The sequence below is a fragment of the Monodelphis domestica genome, chromosome 7 (genome assembly GCF_027887165.1).
Source record: "Monodelphis domestica isolate mMonDom1 chromosome 7, mMonDom1.pri, whole genome shotgun sequence".
Taxonomy (NCBI): Eukaryota; Metazoa; Chordata; class Mammalia; order Didelphimorphia; family Didelphidae; genus Monodelphis; species Monodelphis domestica.
In genome coordinates this window covers 137,271,430-137,289,941 of record NC_077233.1, presented here as the reverse complement: position 1 = coordinate 137,289,941, position 18,512 = coordinate 137,271,430, and the positions used below count along the sequence as shown (strand labels likewise).

The following is an 18,512-nucleotide window of genomic DNA, read 5'->3' as shown; positions in this document are numbered from 1 at the left end:
TTGCCTCAGACCGTTCCTAGCAGTGTGACCATGAACAAGTCAATCAACTCCCATTGCCTAACCCTTTTTGCTCTTCTGTCTTGGAATCAATATGGAATACTGATTCCAAGATGGAAGGGTTAAATAAAAAAACCAAGTCAGTAAAACTAAACAAAGCATTAGCGAAGATTGACAATATATACAATATGTTACATCTCACTTTTGCAAAGAAGGAATCAAGGTTTATTTTCTTGTCTCTTCTTCCAGGCCAGGTTTGCTCATTAGAATTACCTAGTAGTCAGTTTTGACACTTCAGTCTGTTGTTATTGAATCTTTCTTTTCTTTGTTCTCTTTACTTACTGTGTCAGTTCATACAAGTCTTCCCATCCTTCTCTTAATTTTCTACAGTCTTCATTTATAATAGCACAGTAATATTCCATTACAGTCACAGATCACAGTTAGTTTAGCTGGCCCCCAATTGACAAGATATCACCTTTTCAGGAGACAGTTGTTAAAACTCCCCTTGGCAAGGACAGTGAGGTGGCACAGTGGATAAGAGTGCTAGGTCTGGAGTCAGGAAGACTTGGGTTCAAATTTGGCCTCAGACACTTCCTATGTGTGTGACCCTGGGCAAATCACTTTAAGTCACTTAACCCTACTTGCTGAGCCCTTGCCCCTCTATCTCAGAGTTGTAACTAAGTCAGAAAGTAAGGGTTTTAAAAACAGAAAACTCCCGTTGACCCTTTACCAAGTTCTGGGATACAAAGGCAGAAACCACATGGACCCTTGTTGTCAAAGGACTTACTGGCTACTAAGAGAGGGAGCATGTATATATGTTTCACAGAAGAGAGAGAAGTCGAGAGGCAATGACCTGAGGAACTGGAAGAGGGAGGAGGCCTTTTTTGGGCAGGGATAGGGAGGAAGATGAGCAGAGGAGGCTAGGATTTCATGGAGGATTTCCATGAAGGGAGAAGGAAGAAAGGAGCTATGTCTGAGTTCAAGACAGTGTTCATTGTCTAGCTAGGAACTGCCTCTAGAGGATGCTTATTTCTTGAGGAAACTGGTTGGGCAGAAGGCCTTCCATCTCAGGGGAAGGCAGCCGAGTCCTCCCCAGAGTATGGTTCTTTCTGTTGGACTTGGGCGCTGTCTCTTTGCATGTGACACACAGCACACTTTGGACAGAGGGAGAGAGATGGTCCCACCATGCCTTCTGAGGTAGATGCTAATTCTAACTGGACTGGCAATGGTGAAGGGACTGTCTGTGCTAAAATGGAAGTTCCTTGAGGGCAGGGATGGTTTCCTTTTTGTGTCTGTATCCACATTGCCCAGTGTAGTGCTTGACTTAATAAATGTTTATTGAATTTGAATACTAAGGCTACATTTGGCATATGGTGTCAATATTCCTTCCCCAAATATCTGCTCACTTAATCAAATCCTTGCCCTATTGAATTGGTTACCTGGCTACCTACAGGGTCTTATCCTTCCCTCCATTGGCCTCTGAGGGAAATGGGCCATTTGGCAGAATTTTGATAGCTCTTTTCCAGGGGTTCTAGCCACTAGGTAGGCTTGGCTTGGGATGATCTATTGAGCAGCCTATCTTGACCCACAGATTTCAAAACCTGTCAATATAGGTGGAATGGCTCCCAGAATCATCTGAGAAAGCCTAATCGGCAAAAGTACAAGTATCATATGACCCTGGGCCAGTCACTTAACCCCAGTTAACTCTCCCTTACCATTCTTCTGCCTTGGAACGTGTACTCAGTATTGATTCTAGAACAGAAGGTAACGGTTCAAAAAAAAAAAGAATACAAGTATCACTTTTTTCCCAGCCAAGGTCCCCACAGCTTTGGTACCCAGCAGGCTGGTCTCTCTGGAGCTCTACTTGAGGCCTCTCATTCTTAATTCTCTCCTAGAGCCTCAGAGGGAGGCAGAGGCAGGTTTGGCTCCTCAGTGGACCTTTATTGCCCATTCAGCAACTCTGCCTGTAGATGGTTGGCATTTGTGAAGGAAGTCCGTCGTTCCCCTCCCCCCCCCCTCCAGCTTCACTCTGTGACACAATAGCTTTTTGGCTTTGCTTTCAGTGCTTCACTCTCCCCTTTCCTCTTGGTCCCAGGAGCCTCTGGTGTTTGCGGAGCAGCCATCAGTCAAGCTGTGCTGTCAGCTCTGCTGCAGTGTGTTCAAGGACCCAGTGATCACAACCTGTGGGGTAAGGAATCTGCCCTCTCCCCTAGAGCACCAGGGTTATGGATCCACCCTGTGCCTCTCTCTGCTTGGGGTTTGCAGCCCTTGAATCCTCAGTGGGAGAGGCAGTATGGTGTAGTAGATAGGGTCCTATTCTCAAGTCAGGCAGGTGTGGGTTCAAATTCCACCTCAGACACTTAGCAGCTGTGTGCCTCTGAGCAAGTCACCAAGATTTGCTAGCTGACTTAGAAAGCCTGCTGCTGCTAATAGCTGGGTTGGGGGCTCCAGAGCCTGCATGACTTGGGCTAGAAGGAGAGAGAGAAAAGAGTAGGTTACAAAGGATTACTGGATTTGGGGTGAGGAGTGACCTTTGAAGTCATTTTGGCCCATCCTTGCCATATGCCACTGAAGAACTGAGGCCTAGGGAGGGGAACTGACCTAGGGTTACACTGTGGGTTAGTGACCAGAGCCAGGTCTCCTGGCAGCCAGTTCAGCTGTCTTTGCTGTACTGTTCTACACTGCAGTGTCTGAAATGAAGCCTCTCGGGAATAATGACGTGTGGTCCCAGAATCACCATCCAACCCTGACTGCTGGCCAGCCACCCTGCCAAGCTATAGCTTGGGTCCCAATGGGGAGCAGTTTTGAGAGCAGGGTCATCTCTATTGTTTCTATAGCTTCCCCCACTGCTGAGTCTGGATGTTCTATAAGTCACCCCAAATGTTCTCTGATAGTTTAGTAGAAAAGGCAAACAGGATATCCCTTGTCACTCTAAAATAGAGGGCTAAAAGGAAAGCTGTTCTTCAGCAGGGGAATCAGCTAGATCAGGCTGCTGAGCTGAGAGCAATGCTCATCAGCTAGGCCGTAGCCTCTAGGCTACCTGAGGGCCGCCTGTTCCTTTTCTTAGTGCTTCAGGGGCAGAGTGGCAGAGCCAGACCCCATGTGGACCATAAGGAGAAGCCATAGGATCATAGGGCCTACAGCTAGAGATCACAGAAATGTCTCCCAATCCAACTCCCACATTTTACAGAAAAGAGACCAAGAGAAGTTAAGTAGCTTGCCCAGAGCCACAGAGGATTCCAGCTTAGGTCTTCTGATTCCAGATGCAATATGCTTCCCCACCTGGAGGGTTTGGACTCATTTCCCTCTAGTGCATGTGTACATGAGGGTGCCTGTTCTGGGCTTCCCCATGCAGTAGACCCCGGGCAGGGCTGGAAAATAGGGGCTGGGCCCAGACAGACTCACCCACAGACAGCATTTGATTACTATCTGTATGAGTCCTGTTATGAGCCCCACTTTCTCATTGTCTCCACAGCACACATTCTGTAGAAGATGTGCCTTAAAGTCTGGTAGGTACTTGGTCCTCTGCACTACTCTCTGCAAGCCTGCCTTGTGTCTCTGCCAGTTTGTTAACTTTCCACTGAACAAAAACGCAGCCAACTTCACAGCCGAGAGAAGGGCTTTTTAAGGGCAGCCCAGGGTGCTGCCTCTCTAAACTGCCTGGCATTATTGATGGATGCCGCTGCTTCGGCCTAATTGTCACCATTAGCAGCGAAGTGCTTTTGGGATTTGCTGTGATTAAAATTCCAAAGAGCAAATCAGAGATGCCTGAGAACTTCTGAATGGGGGTGGGGAATTGAGAAGAAAAGAGGCACCAGGGGCTCAAGAATGGCCTAGAACACACTGCAATCTCTCCAGCCCTTCTGTTCACCTTTAAGGGGGTCTTGGGGCAGGGCAGAAGGCCATCACACATCTCGCCATGTCCTTAGGGATGCTCATGCCCTCTTTTAGACATTCAAGGGGACCTGGTTAAAATAGCTGGATGATTGAAGAACAAAATTAGAAAATGGGTCCATTAGCTCCTAACCTTTCATTCCGTTTGGCTGAAAGTTTCTAGAGCCGTGAGCCCTCACCTGAAACTCACCTCTAGGTAGTATCATACCTATGGTTTGGGTCATGTGGAGGAATGGCAACCCAGAACAGGGTTGGGGAGTATGCCCTTTGGTGCTCAGTACTTTGGCCTAGATGCTGAATATCCTGCCAGTCCCATCCCTTTGGCTACTGCCTATCTGACAGATCCTGATCCCATCCATGAAATCTCTATCCCACCTGTTTGTTTAGCACCATCCTTGAACCTTCCATCCATAGAGATAGTGTCTATATGAAATCTTGACCAGACAGTTGGCCTGTACCTAAGTCACCCCATGCCCCATTCACCTTACCTGAGTTTGAATGAGGGTTAAGGCAGCTTTTGGAAAGTAATAGAACTTGGGATGGGTGCTCTAAGTTCCTAATTCTTTTGTCTTGTGACATCATTCCCTTGGACTCCCACATCAGAAAATCTGCCCCTGGGAAAGGGCAGAAAAAGGAGAGCATTTCCTTTCTGGGTCTTCGGGTCACCCCATGCGGGGGTGGGGGTCACAGGAACTCTTAGTTCTAGCCTTTTTTTAAACTCTTACTTTCTGTCTTAAACTCAATCCTAAGTATCAACTCTTAAGACAAGAGTGGTAAGGGCTAGAAAATTGAAGTTAAGTGACTTGCCCAGGATCGCATAGCTAGGAATTATTAACTAGATTTGAAGCCAGTTTACCACTCCTCTCCCCCCCCCCCCCCCCCCCGGCCTGGCACTCTAGCCACTGTGCTACCTAGCTGCCCCTAGTCCTAGCCTTTCCCAGGAGCATTATATCCAGAGAAAGTCATGGAACAAGCTCTGGACCCTTACCTAGCTCCATGCTGTTACATTAGTTGGTAAAGGCAAATCCCCCTTCTGCTGGGTCTCAGTTTCTCCATTTATAACCTGAGGATAATGATAATAGTTAGCATTTATATAATATTTTAAGATTTAGAGAACACTTTACATATATTATTTCATTTGATCATCATAATAGCCCTATGAGGTAGGTGCCATTATTATCCCCATTTTACAGAGAAGAAATCTGAGAACAGAAACAATTAAATGACTTGCTCTTGATCATACAGTTGCTAAGTATCTGGAGCAAAATTTGAACTTAGATCTTCCTGAATCCAAGTTTACTATAGCACTGGCCTGTTTACCTTTATTTTCCTTCAGGTAAGGATGTGGGGTGACTTGACATAGAATGTAGTTCCCTGGAACTTGAAAGTTCTCAAGTGAGTCCCCTTGCAGCCACCCCACTTCGTGCTTCTCAGAAGTATATTAACTGGACTATAAGTGGTGGAGTTAGGAAGTGAGCAAGCAGAACTTCTCCAGGGAAGGAAGACTTGGCCCCAGCAAGGATACTTCCCATTCCTTCTGCCCCACAAAGCTCCAGGCCCCAGGTTCCTGACCAGCTTCTGTGCCAGCTCCCTGGAAGGAAGAGTGTCTTGTCTGCAAAGGCGAGACTCAGGTCTTTGATGTCTGAGAATATCAAAGCTTTCATGGTAACTGGGGAAGAGGAACCCAAACTTCTCACTGGGCCCCACTTCTGTAACCTTGCCTATTGTACAGAGCCCTTTCCTCATTTGCCCATTACCCCTTCTCCCTCAGAGAAGTGCCCAGTGGACAATGCCAAGCTGACTGTGGTGGTGAACAACATCGCCGTGGCTGAGCAAATTGGCGAGCTCTTTATTCACTGCAAGCATGGCTGCCGTACTGTGGGCAGTGGAAAGCCGGCCACCTTCGAGGTAGACCCCCGTGGCTGCCCCTTCACTATCAAACTCAGTTCCCGGAAGTAAGTGAACATTCCTGGGAGCTAGTATTCTCTATGGGCTTGTGCTGAGACCAGTGACAGCTCCAATTCTCCTTTTTTGGGGACTTTTCCCTTGTATCCCCATCCATAGGGTTTGCCTCCCCATTAAATAACCAACATACCCATTTGCTGCTATACTCTCCCTAGTTCTGGGTGTTGGTCCAGTTTCAGGAGGGGCTTCTCATTCCTATTTTGGGGCAGAGGTCTAGGGAAATGAGGCTTTCTCCAATTGAAGTCCCTGGGCTCATTTTCATGCCATGTCCTTGATCAGGGACCACGAAGGCAGCTGTGATTACCGGCCTGTGAGATGCCCCAACAACCCCAGCTGTCCCCCTCTGCTGAAAATGAACCTGGAGGCACATCTCAAGGAATGCGAGCACATCAAATGTCCTCACTCCAAATATGGGTGAGTAACCTGAGCCAGGCTCTGGAGAGAGGGGCTGCTCGAGGCCTGCTGGGCAGGCTGGGGGACCACCCTGCCTGGGCAGAGCTAGTGCCACTGAGCAGGGGCTCAGGAGCATGGATAAGTGATGGGGGGGTTCAAATCAGCTGAAAGACTTGGCCAGGGCTCTGGCATCTTAGAAAAGCCAGTGGGGACCTGAAGAAATTTATTTGTTGCTTATTAAAATGACCTTGAAAAGGTGCTAAAACCCATTCTCTGGCAAATGTAAATAAAAGAAGCCCAAAAGGTAGTAGGAAGGTGGCACAGTGCATAGAACACTGAGCTTGGAATCAGGAAGACTCATGAGTTCAAATCCAGCTTCAGACACTTAAATCCAACTTCAGACACTTACATAGCTGTGTGACCCTAGGTAAGTCACTTAACCCTATTTGTCTCATTCCCTTATTTGTAAAAAGAAAAAGAAAAGACACCTGTCCCTCTAGGGAGATCTGGATTCATGGGTTCTGAGAATAGCAATAGCTAGCATTTTCATACTCATTTTATATTTACAGAGTACTTTATCTATTCTATTTCATTTTATCCTTATAACAACCTTGTGAAATATGTGCCATTATTACCCCCATTTTACAGATGAGGAAATTTAGGCTAAGAGAATTAAGTAACTTACGCAGACTTACATAGCTAGTAATTGACTTTGGTGAGATTTGAATTTCCTGACTCCAAGTCCAGCACTCTAACTGCTCTGAGACCTAGCCACAGAGCTGGACACCCAGCCCAAGAGCAAGCTTGAGGCCACAGGGAATGCATGCTGGCTGGCTACTTTAAGAGTGCCTAAACAGGGAAGGAACTGCTTAGCAGGTATTATTCCCTCTATATCTTAGCACCACCAGTATGTAGAGGACCATCCCAGGTTCCTCCACACTCCTAGGGAAGGAAGCTAACCAGGGGATTCCTAGTGCCATAGAAGAGTGGAGCTTAGGAGATAACACATAGAGTCTTGGGTATACTGGTAGCTTCTGCTACCAACTGCAGGGAGCCCCTGCTGGGCTGGGCTGGGCTGGGCTGGGGAGGACTGTCCACATCTCACTAGTATTTGTCCGCAGACAACCTTGGGTCTGGGCCCAGCTGCTCCTTCTTCTTTCCCCAGCTGTACTTTCATAGGAAATCAGGACACCTATGAAACTCACCTGGAGACCTGTAAGTTTGAAGGCCTGAAGGAGTTCTTGCAGCAGACAGATGACCGTTTCCATGAAATGCATGTGGCCCTGGCCCAGAAAGACCAAGAAATTGCCTTCCTCCGGTCAATGCTAGGGAAACTGTCGGAAAAGATTGACCAGCTGGAGAAGAATCTGGAGCTCAAATTTGGTATGAGAGTGAAGACAAGGCCTGCCTTAGAGGGCCCCACAGAGTATTGGATCCTGGCCAGAATTGGGCCTCATCTCCCATAGAAATCAGTGCCCAGTGAAGCACTTTACTTTTTTTATAATTACACATAAACAATTTCTGACAATCGTTTTTTGACATCTTCCCGTTCAAATGCTCTCTTCCCTTGGCCCTGCCCCTCAGCCCACCCCAGGCAGTAACTAGTCTGATACAGGTTATGCCCCCCCTTTCATGCAAAACAGATTTCCAGTGGAACACTTCCTGTGTTGGGGAGTGATGGCGTTCTCTTGCCTCCCTAGCCCCAGGGCCAAGAGCAGAATGAGAGAAATCATCCCATCCTCAGCATTCTCAGTGCTGAAACACTTGAGCAGTGCCCACTGACCCAGGGGATGGCCATCTTGCCCCTGAGCCGAGAGATGCCCTCCATTCTCTTGCTGTGCCTCCCCCCCCCTAAGGACAGCCACCTTCCTCTTGTTGCCAAAAGCAATGACCCTGGCAATGCCTTCTGCCTCCTTCCTTCTAGATGTACTGGATGAGAACCAGAGCAAACTGAGCGAAGACCTCATGGAGTTCCGACGTGATGCTTCCATGCTGAATGTAAGCCTTTAATCTTTGAGGCTTTCTTTGTGGTCTATAGCTCCTAGGTGTTGGGCAGAAATTCCATTGGGACTTGAACTTGGGGCAGGACTTGAGTTTCACCTCATTTGGGCTGGGTGACACACTTGAATTTCCAGCTCTGGGGTGTGCCCAGACACCCCTCTCTTCCCCACCACACTCATGATGAGTATACTGAACAGGCTCCAAGTATTATGGGACCCCTCCTCCCCAGCCCCCATGTGAAAGAGGTTTTTGTTTTTTTAAACCCCTTCCTGCCATCTTTGACAGAAGAGCAGTAAGGGCTAAGCAATGGGGGTTAAATGACTGCCTAGGGTCACACTACTAGGCAGGATCTGTGGCTACATTTGAACTCAGGACCTCCTGGCTCTCCATCCACTGAGCCATCTATGCCACCTGTAATAGGAGTTTTTATAGGTCATTAGTTGGCTAAAGCCTTCTCTTGAATTTAATTGATATTAGTCCTAGCTTTTGAACCTAGCTCTCATGTCTTGGCACCATGCCAGTAAGGAGAAAGGAGCAAGAATCATGACCCTTTCTGTCCATATTTTTCAGGACGAGCTATCTCACATCAATGCCCGCTTAAATATGGGAATCTTAGGATGTAAGTATTATGTTTGCCCTCCATCTGGCTTTCCTACAAAAGCTTTGTGCATCCCCTTTTCTTACTTCCCAAATGGTCCCTGTTTGTTTCTGGGGAGCAGGGCAGAGCTTGCACCCTGGGGCAGGGAGCAGCCACTGTCCCTCAGCCTCACAGGTTCTGTTTGTTTCTCAGCCTATGACCCCCAGCAGATCTTCAAGTGCAAAGGGACCTTTGTGGGCCACCAGGGCCCCGTGTGGTGTCTCTGCGTCTACTCCATGGGGGACCTACTTTTCAGTGGTTCATCAGACAAAACCATTAAGGTAAGGTTGGCCCCCTGGGAGTGTGAGCATGTGTCCCCAGGGCCAGATTCAGGGCCTGTCTGTGGTATTATATTGTCCCAGTGGTCTCCTGCCACCCTGGGTTTTAACAGCTTTAGGCTCAGGGCATTGTGGAGGAAGAGGGAGGGGGAGTGGACTCCCCATTGTTCCCTTTGCCCCAGGGGTGACAGAGACCAGAGTATCGGGACTTCCTCCTCTGGCCTCCAATGCTGCCTTTTCCGAATCTGTCTGACTGTTGGCCTGACAGTAGCACACACACAGTTTATCAGCCTCTGATAGCCTTAATGGTGATCCTTCGGGGTTGGGGGGGGGGGGGCAGGATGCTTTGGGAACAGGATTGCCTGAGCCATCAGGGAAAGGATTCTGTTTTGTCGATCCTCCTTAAGCAGCAGCCATGTTGGCTTCAGTATAGTGGGCCTACACCCTGATTAGGGAGACTGTGAATATACCCTCCACAGAATTGAGGAGGGAGAGAACACCAGAGCTCCCAGGGCCCATTACCCTTCTAGTCTTCATGTGGCCTAGACCCCTGAGTGAAGCAGAGATGGCAGCTGCCGGTTACTCTTGGCCTATTGTTTTTGAAACAGATACGGAAGTAGAAATCTCTTTGGAGCATTCTACTCTAGTCAGAGGTTTCTCTGCCAGCAAGTGCTGCCCTCCTGGGCAGCCCTTATGGCTGGGCCCAGACCTGTGTGTCCTGAAATAAGGAGGAAGCAGCCAGGGTCTCCAGAACTAAGAAGAGGTCAGACCTTCCTCCCTCCTTCCCTCATGAAGGAAGGCCCAAGGAGCCTCAGGCAGGATCCGAGCCTGTTACAGTTGCTATACTCCCTGCTATTCTTCCTCAGTGCTGGTTTCCCTTTCTATAACCCCCTGACCATAGAAGCCTTCCAACTCTGTTCCTCCTCTGAAAAATCAGCTGGCATCTTTGTTTCCATAAGTATCAGCACAATGTCTGTAATTAGAAAACTTCACAAGTGGCTTTTCCAGGGGCCCTTTGATCATGGATTGAGAGCTGAGAGAGACCCCAGACACCAGTTAGTCCAACTCCCTCATTTAGGAAACTGAGACACATAAAGCTATAGGGACTTGACCAAGGTCTTATAGGTTGTAAGTTACCCAGCTGGGATTTGAATCCAGGTCCCCTGACTCTTATATTCAGTCTGCTTTTCCACACTGTGATGCCTCCTATTTCCAGAGAGCAATTGCTTTGCTGAGGGGAGGACCCCAGGCCTCACTGCTTGTCAAGTCAGAGAAAAAGCTGTAGATGGACAGGACCTTCTTTGATTCCTGCTTCCTGGCAGCATCAGCTGACTTTCCAGCCTGCTGTCAGTGCGGCTATCCAGGTCAGGCCTGCACCCTTCCTCTGTGGTCTGAGCCCTGTCTTTCCTGTTAGGTGTGGGACACTTGCACGACTTACAAATGCCAGAAGACCCTGGAAGGCCACGACGGCATCGTGCTTGCACTTTGTATCCAAGGGTGAGTGCCAAGGAGGGGGCCGCCGTCACCATGTTTTTGTACTTATGATGGCACGCACCCACATATCTCTGTGTATGCATGCCGGTGCTGGTATTCAGTAAGGGGTGAGGGATCGGCAGGCGTCAGCAGAAGCATTCAGAGGCTGAAGGGATAAGCCTTTGGGAGCTCTCCAAGGAAGTCCCTGGGTCAGTGAGGCCACTGGAACATGGAAGCAGACTCAGGCAAGTGGAACCAGCAGGGTGGTGAGTGAGGGGCCTCTGATGTGTTTGTTTAGGGGCTCAGCAAGTCATTCTTGGCCAGATGCTGCCAAGATAGCAGCTTTGCTGTGCATAGACTGCAGATTTATTCAGTGCTAATGTGCACGGTAATTACTTCACAGCTCATATTTGCACAACGCTTTCTAGACATTCATCAGTACACAGCACTGGGGACAGGGACAGGAATGACGGGAGCACAGGGGCACTCCCATTGTTCAAATGAGAAGCCCGAAACTGAGGCCTGGCAAAGTGGCTTTGGATTCTATGTAGAGACAGCCTGAGGTTCCTGGCATCCAATATTAACCATGGTCTTGGAGGCCACTAATGGGAGCAGCAGTTGAGAGCTATGTACTATCGGGAAGTCTCTCCCACATCACTACAATTAACCCTTTAATTCTGCAGGTGCAAGCTGTACAGTGGATCTGCCGATTGTACCATTATTGTGAGTAGCACAAGAGAGGGCTGGGGCAGGCTGGAGGAGGTGGGGCCCCCAGAAATGGCAGGCAATGCTATCCCAGGTGTCCAGATCCCTAGGCCTCAGGGCAGATGTGAAAGAGACACTTGGATCCAGAAAGAGTTGAGAACCCTTGCCATAGGCTAAGCTTCAGGGACCTTCAAGGAGAGGGTGTACATCTTTGCATCCATGGGTATTCCTCCAGGCCTTCTCACCCAAGGGGACTGTTTAAGTAGGGCATCAGGTCTGAGTTCCCTGCCTTTGTTTGTCCTATTAACCGAAGGCCTAATCTACTCCCTGAAAGAGAGAGAGAGAGAATTGTGGTGCATATGCCCCCTGGCACCTGCTGTCTTCTCACCTTCTTAGACCCTGACTTCAGCTTCAGCTAGGGGCCCTGCATTGTCAGCCCTTGTTCATTTCAGGGCATGGAAAACCAATTCACCTAGTCCAGAACAGGGCCTCACTGATGAGCTGGGAACAAGTTTAAAAGCCCCAATCAACTAGCTTCCTTAACCACAGAAGCTCAGCCCAGTAGGACATGAAGGGACCAGGTCTCCTGGAATCGTTTTTGTCCTCGGGAACCCTAGTTTGGAGAAGGGTTCTTTCTGGACCCTCACTCTCAGGCTCACTGAGACTGAGACTAAAGGGGCCAGGACCTGGCTGAGGCTCATTCCCCACACCTTTGCCACCTGGGGAAAATAGGGAGCCAGAAGCCCATTCCTGAGACACTCCTCCAGAGAGGTAAATCCCAGTTAGCTCCACCTTTTCCTTCTCCAGGTCTGGGACATTCAGAACCTGCAAAAGGTCAACACTATCCGAGCTCACGACAATCCTGTTTGCACTTTGGTTTCCTCACATAACATGCTCTTCAGTGGCTCCCTCAAGGCTATCAAGGTACTGAGAGAGTTGGAGATGAGTGTCCCTGAGGGCCCCTCCAACCATGTAAACATGAACTACTCTCCTTACCCCCAAAACATATACTACACACATGCTAAGGTGGGAATTATTCTTAGTTTTGACTTTCTATAACCTGAGTGTGAAAGAAGTATTGTGAACTTGGGATATCTGGCAAATATTTCTCTAGGAAAGGGAATGTGAGACTAACCATCATTCATAGAAGTGGGTGGAGAGAGATGCAAATGTGGTATCTGAAAAATGGTTCCAGGTGTGGGTAGATGGGGCAGAAGTCAGTGGGAGGAGTTGGGGGAGGTACTCGATTTAATCAGAGAAAAAGGAGAGGAATCTGGGTGCTGGGGAGAGGATATTCAGGGATTTCAGCTACTGACCACAAATGGAGGGCCTAGTTAAAATGGTGGGTAGATAATAGCACAGTTAGTCCAGGAAATTGGACAAGCCTCCATGGCTCAATTAGAGTTTTCTTAGGCTATGGTCCCTGTCCGTCAAGCTCAGCAATTCTGTGCTTTGTATCATGCTCATTTTGTTTTACTGTATTTCCCATAAGTGCTAAAGTCCTTTAAAAAAAAAGCAACCTTTGTTTGGAGTGAGCTAAAGGGAGAAAACAAGGACTAGTAGAGGTGGAGAGATACATAAGGGGCCATCTTTCCATCATCTTTGGGGCATATTTCTACCATCAAGTATAGAATAGAAAAGCAAAGAATCCCTAGCTAGAATTGGATTTGGCCAGTCCTCTTTCTGTCGTGGGTCTGATTTTGTTATTTTGTGTGCGTGCATGTGTGTGTGTCCGTGTTTATGCCTGTGTTTGTGCCTGCACATACTTGGTAGGATCTTCAGAGGCTGCATAAATAATTATTTGTATGCACACCTAGGCCTCTTGAATGGCCTCCTCCTGGCATGTCGATGCCTGTGATGCTCAGGCTCTCAGGGTACACATGCCTTGTCCACCAGCATTATGTTTCCTGTCAGCTGCAGGCTATTTGGCTCTCCTACAGAGGGTGAGGCAGGATGGCCAATTGTTTGCTTGGACTTCGTGGCCAAGAAGTTGTAGACTGGTTCCAGGACATTTGGACAGGGCAAATCTCACGAGCTTGGGTCTTTACCTTTAATGCCACAGGTTAGCCTAGTTTTGAAAATCCACACTGACTCACTTTTCTCCTCCTTGCCTAGCCTGTAGACCTCCATAGTACTCTGAAGCTCCAGTTGCTTAGCTATCCATATGGTAGCTCTTGATAGCAGAGCACTTACATATATGATACATATAAATATACATGTGTAGAGATACTACTCAAGTATGAAAGATCAATTATCTAACAAGTCTTAATTTTATTATTTCTTTTAATCCTTATCTTCCATCTTATAATCAGTACTGTGTATTGGTTCCAAGGCAAAAGAGTAGTAAGGACTAGGCAATGGGGTTAAGTGACTTGCCCAGGGTCACACAGCTAGAAAGTGTCTGAGGCCAGGTTTGAAACCAGGACCTCCTAATTCCAGGCCTGGCTCTCTAATCACTGAACCGCCTAGCTATCCTCATAACAAGCCTTTATTAATCACTATAAGATTGATCAACTAATATTTATTAAGTACCTACTATGTGCCAGGCACAGTGGGCAGCTAGATGGCTCAGCAGATAGAGCATCAGACCTGGAGTCACAAAGACTTCTCCTCCTGAGTTCAAATGTAGCCTCTAAACACTTACTAACCATGTGCCCTCGGGCAAATCATTTAACCCTCTTTGTCTCTCCTCATCTGGAGAAGGAAATGGCAAACTACTCCAGTATTTCTGCCAAGAAAACCCAAATCAGGTCCTGAAGAGTCAGGACTGAAAACAACCTGACAAAAACAACGTGCCAGGCAGTTGTGATAAACACTAGGGTTATAAAGATGGAAGCTCGAAATCCTTGCCCTCAAGGAGCTTACATTCCAACCTTACATTCATGTACATAGATAAATAGATCCTGAATAAATACAAGGTGAATACTGGGTGATTTTGAAAGGAGGGACACTAGCAGCTGGAGATGTCAAAAGAAACTAGGGATTCTATTTAAGTCTTAAGTGATGAGAGAGCATTCCAAACAAAGGGGAATAGCCAGTGAAAAGACCCAAAGTTGAGAGCTGTAGGGAAGTGATTCTTAAATGCTAAACCCATCTTTGAGGTAATAAGAGTGCCACCAAAATTCATTGAGTAGTAGGAAGTGATATAGTTATGGGTAGAATTACTCTTAAAGAAAATCACTTTGAAGACTGGAGGTATGGTAGATTGAGGAGAGACTTGAGGTAGGAAGGACCAAATGGGAGGCTAAGATGAGGTGAGGTGAAAGGTGAAAGGGCTTGAACCCAGGAAAGAGTTATGTGAATAAAGAGGAGATACACGAAAGAGATTTGGCCATAGATTGGATATGTGAGGAAAATTTGAAATGTCTATAGGTCATACAGTTCCAAATATCTAATAGGACATTATTTATAACAGAGGTTGTTCTTTTTTCAGTAGGGAAAGGGAGTGGAGATAACAAGGAAAATATAAGGGGAAAAAGACAGGTCTTCGTTTGAAAAACATTTTTTAATTTAATTTTTTTAATGTCCAAAAGCTAGTAGCTCAGTGTATTGGGAGCCAGGCCCAGAGACAGGAGGTCCTGGTTCAAATCTGGCCTCAGACACTTCCTAGCTGTGTGACCCGAGGTGAGCCGCTTAAACCCCATTGTCTAGCCCTTACAGTTCTTCTGCCTTGGAACAAATACACAATAAAATGGAAGGTAAGAATTTTAGAAGAAAAAAAGGAGAAGAGAATGAGAGAAGAAGAGGAGGAAGCAACAACTAGAGATGGTTTTTCAAAAAGACTGAAAAAGGAAAGACAGATAAAGGATGAAAGCTAGTGGGGAAAAACAAGAGTGTATTTGTAGGCAGCAGGGAAGAAAGCAGAAGACAGGTGAGATTGGAGATTAGAGGGGAAAGTGATGGAGGAAATACACTGGGGAAAACAGAAGGAGATGTGAGCAGGGACATATTTAGAGGAGTTGGCCCTTTGGTGAAGAATCACCTCATCATCAAATGAAAGGAAAGAGTCCAGGATGGAGTCAGGGGGCTGAGATGAGGCAAGGAGAAGACAGCTCTCAGCACTTGGCTTGGTAAAAAGTATAAGATGGAGTCTGGCTGAGAGGTTGGGAAGAGGTCTAAAGGAAGAGAAAGTTGGAACAGCCTTTGTGGGGAGTGGGATGGAGAATCAGCAGAGGTTGACATTTGCCTTCCTTGAGCCTGATTGAGCAAGCAAGTTCTTCTGGTTCAAGCAGGTTCTTTGGTTGGTTACCAATTGGTCTGTTTACTTGCAGGTCTGGGACATTGTGGGCACAGAGCTGAAGCTAAAGAAGGAACTCACAGGCCTCAATCACTGGGTACGGGCCCTGGTGGCCTCTCAGAACTACCTGTACAGTGGCTCCTACCAGACAATCAAGGTACGAGAACTGGAGGGCCAGAGGCCAGGAACAACTGAGGGACCTGGCTTAGTCTATCTAACCTTCCATCCCCAACCAAGCCCTGAGAGATGCTCTTGAGGCAGCCAGCGGATGTGTGACTATGTGAGGAGGTAGCAGTGCCTGTCTCCATGGCAACCCTCAGTTACCACCTCCTGTGCTGAGCCACAGATTTTAGCCTGCAGCAGAGGGGAGGCCAGGGGGAAGGCTGGGGAGTGGGTGTCTGCCTAATCCCTGGCAGCTGCCTCCTGTGGGGCACTGGACAGGAAGTAGTTCTATAGGGAAAACTTCAGCAGCAGATGATGACATAATAGGCACATTAGGTATTTGGAGGCAGAAACCAAATGGTTGGATGCGCCAAAGATTAGTGGTCCCTCTATCTTGAATCTGTCCCCATCAGAGGGAATGGGAGGCTCCAGCTGGGAGATTGAAGCCAACCCCAAGGGTACCCCTTGGAAACCACAGTAGGAGAACCATGGCAGCAGCCGCTGCTGTCCTAATCATACTCCTAGCAACTTCCAGGCCTGTGCTGCAGCAGAAGGAGGATACAGAACCTGAAAAGATTTCTTCAGCCCTTCTTCCTCTCCAGCCAGTCCCCTCCCTGGACAGCTCCCAGACAGCCAGGGATTGTGTGTGTGGACAGGACTAGAAATGCCTTCTCCCTCCTGATGAGCAGGAGAGGGCTTTTTCCCAGATAGCTTTGGGACCTAGTAGTGGCTAAAGAGAGAGGGAACTGGAAAGGGCCACACTTCCACACCCCCGATGGAGGCCTGACCTCTTTCACTCGCCACAGATCTGGGATATCCGAAACCTCGAGTGTATCCACGTGCTCCAAACATCGGGGGGCAGCGTCTACTCCATCGCTGTGACAAATCACCACATTGTCTGCGGGACCTACGAGAACCTCATCCATGTAAGGGCCAGGGAGCCCCCAGCCCTCCAACCTGGCTGCCCCGCTTTCTCAGGCATGGCCTGGTTCTGGGGCTTCTCTGACCTTGGGGCAACCTGTGGAGTGCCCGTTTCTGTGCCCTCTGCCTCTGCACCTGCCTGTCTCATTTGTCTGGGGCCCCATCTGCCACACTCCCGATGCTCCTGCCCCTACCCTCAACTGTCCTCATGTCTTGTTTCTCCCCCAGGTTTGGGACATTGAATCTAAGGAGCAGGTGCGGACATTAACAGGGCATGTGGGGACGGTGTATGCCCTGGCAGTCATCTCTACCCCGGACCAGACCAAAGTTTTCAGCGCCTCCTATGATCGGTCACTCAGGGTATGTGTCTTGGGCCCCCTAGGCACTGTGCTGCCAATGGGAAAGGCCCTGGTGGCCTTGGACCCACTCCTCCTGCTCACTCCCCCTCCCCCCTACCCTTCTCAGGTCTGGAGTATGGACAACATGATCTGCACGCAGACTCTCCTTCGCCACCAGGGCAGCGTCACCGCCCTGGCTGTCTCCCGGGGCCGGCTCTTCTCAGGGGCAGTCGACAGCACTGTCAAGGTGAAGTGACAAGAACACATCCTCCTTCCTCCCTAAAAGACCCTGACCCTTAGCACAAGAGCAGAGGTGGATTTCCCATCTGGTTAGGATGAGTCGTGCCCTAGGAGAACTCTCAAGCTCTACTCTGGCACAGAGAAAGACCCAGAGCTGGTGAGGGGGATTCAGTCTCTGCCCAGGCCCCAAGTGGTCAATGCGCAACATCTCATGCCCACCCCTTTCTGCCTGGGGTCTTCTCAGTCCTTCCACTAGCAGGGTCAGAAATCCATGGTGGCTAGGCTTCCCCAAGGAATAGGATGAAGGATTCACCAGAGATGTCTCAAATGGGGGCCCCAGGCTAGGAGCTGGTTTGGACCATTCCGAAACCTTTTCTTTCATAGGTTTGGACATGTTAATGGGCGGATCCAGGCCAGTCCTCCACCTGGGAGTCACAGGATCCTTGTCCTGCATTGTGCCATCCCATGGCCAGAGCCTTGGAGGGAATCCCCAGGAATGATTGCCACCCAAGTCAGCCAAGCAGCTGCTCCTGAACTTTTGCCCCAGAGCTGCTGCCCCAGGTACTGGGCACCCTCCTGGGCAGGGCAGGCACCTCAGCCCTCCTGTTCTGCCCACCCACCCTAGCCACAGGATGGAACATTAAGTGGACCCATAATGGACTCCTACACAATCACTCACACACACACACACACACACACACACACACACACACACACACACACACACACACATGTCCCTAATAGACCTTCCCTCCAGCCAGCTCCTCAGAGCCCCTGTCAGAGCAGCCTGGCAGGGTGGGGTTGGGGGGCTTCAGCCCAGAGGCCCAGTCCTCCCTGGCCCTTCCCTTGGTAGATGGTAGTAGATGCTCCCCCGGCACTTGGGCCTGCTGGTTGGGCCACACACTACAGACACTCCTCTCCTGCCCGCTGTTGCTCGCTGTGCTGCCAAGACAATATCAAGCTATTCTCAGATTGTGGGCTGTTGGGGACCCTCCCCAGGGGCACCAGGTACGATGCTCATGGCCCGCGCCAGCCCTCCATCCGCCTTCCCCACATCATGGAACGCCTCACCAGGCAAGGGACCGGCCTTGGGTACATTTTTACTCACATTTTTTACGGTTTTTAGACTGTATATAGATTTGATTATTTCCTCATTGACAATAAAATCTAAATGAAGCGTGGTGGCGAGTTTGAGTTTGTGGGGCCCGGGCACGGCTGAGCCGGGGTCTCCGACTACGAGGCTGGGGGGAAGAGGTCCTCGTGCAGGTGCT

The 18,512-nt window shown here is 48.8% G+C and overlaps 1 protein-coding gene across 8 annotated transcripts in view; it reads left to right on the top strand.

Annotated features, from left to right (window-relative positions):
• The window catches only part of TRAF7 (TNF receptor associated factor 7), a 59,294-nt gene extending 40,872 nt beyond the window's left edge, over nucleotides 1–18,422 (top strand). For all 8 annotated transcript variants that reach the window (XM_016424179.2, XM_007499391.3, XM_007499387.3 and 5 more), the window contains 16 exons: nucleotides 2,093–2,185; nucleotides 3,473–3,506; nucleotides 5,663–5,846; nucleotides 6,136–6,270; nucleotides 7,415–7,632; nucleotides 8,174–8,247; nucleotides 8,821–8,869; nucleotides 9,041–9,168; nucleotides 10,580–10,662; nucleotides 11,322–11,361; nucleotides 12,151–12,267; nucleotides 15,615–15,737; nucleotides 16,549–16,668; nucleotides 16,892–17,023; nucleotides 17,129–17,248; nucleotides 17,626–18,422. In XM_016424179.2, the coding sequence (XP_016279665.1) occupies nucleotides 2,093–2,185; nucleotides 3,473–3,506; nucleotides 5,663–5,846; nucleotides 6,136–6,270; nucleotides 7,415–7,632; nucleotides 8,174–8,247; nucleotides 8,821–8,869; nucleotides 9,041–9,168; nucleotides 10,580–10,662; nucleotides 11,322–11,361; nucleotides 12,151–12,267; nucleotides 15,615–15,737; nucleotides 16,549–16,668; nucleotides 16,892–17,023; nucleotides 17,129–17,248; nucleotides 17,626–17,640 (1,665 nt within the window). In that variant the 3' untranslated portion in view covers nucleotides 17,641–18,422. The remainder of the gene's footprint in view (nucleotides 1–2,092; nucleotides 2,186–3,472; nucleotides 3,507–5,662; nucleotides 5,847–6,135; nucleotides 6,271–7,414; nucleotides 7,633–8,173; nucleotides 8,248–8,820; nucleotides 8,870–9,040; nucleotides 9,169–10,579; nucleotides 10,663–11,321; nucleotides 11,362–12,150; nucleotides 12,268–15,614; nucleotides 15,738–16,548; nucleotides 16,669–16,891; nucleotides 17,024–17,128; nucleotides 17,249–17,625) is intronic.
• Nucleotides 18,423–18,512: the final 90 nt, after the last annotated feature.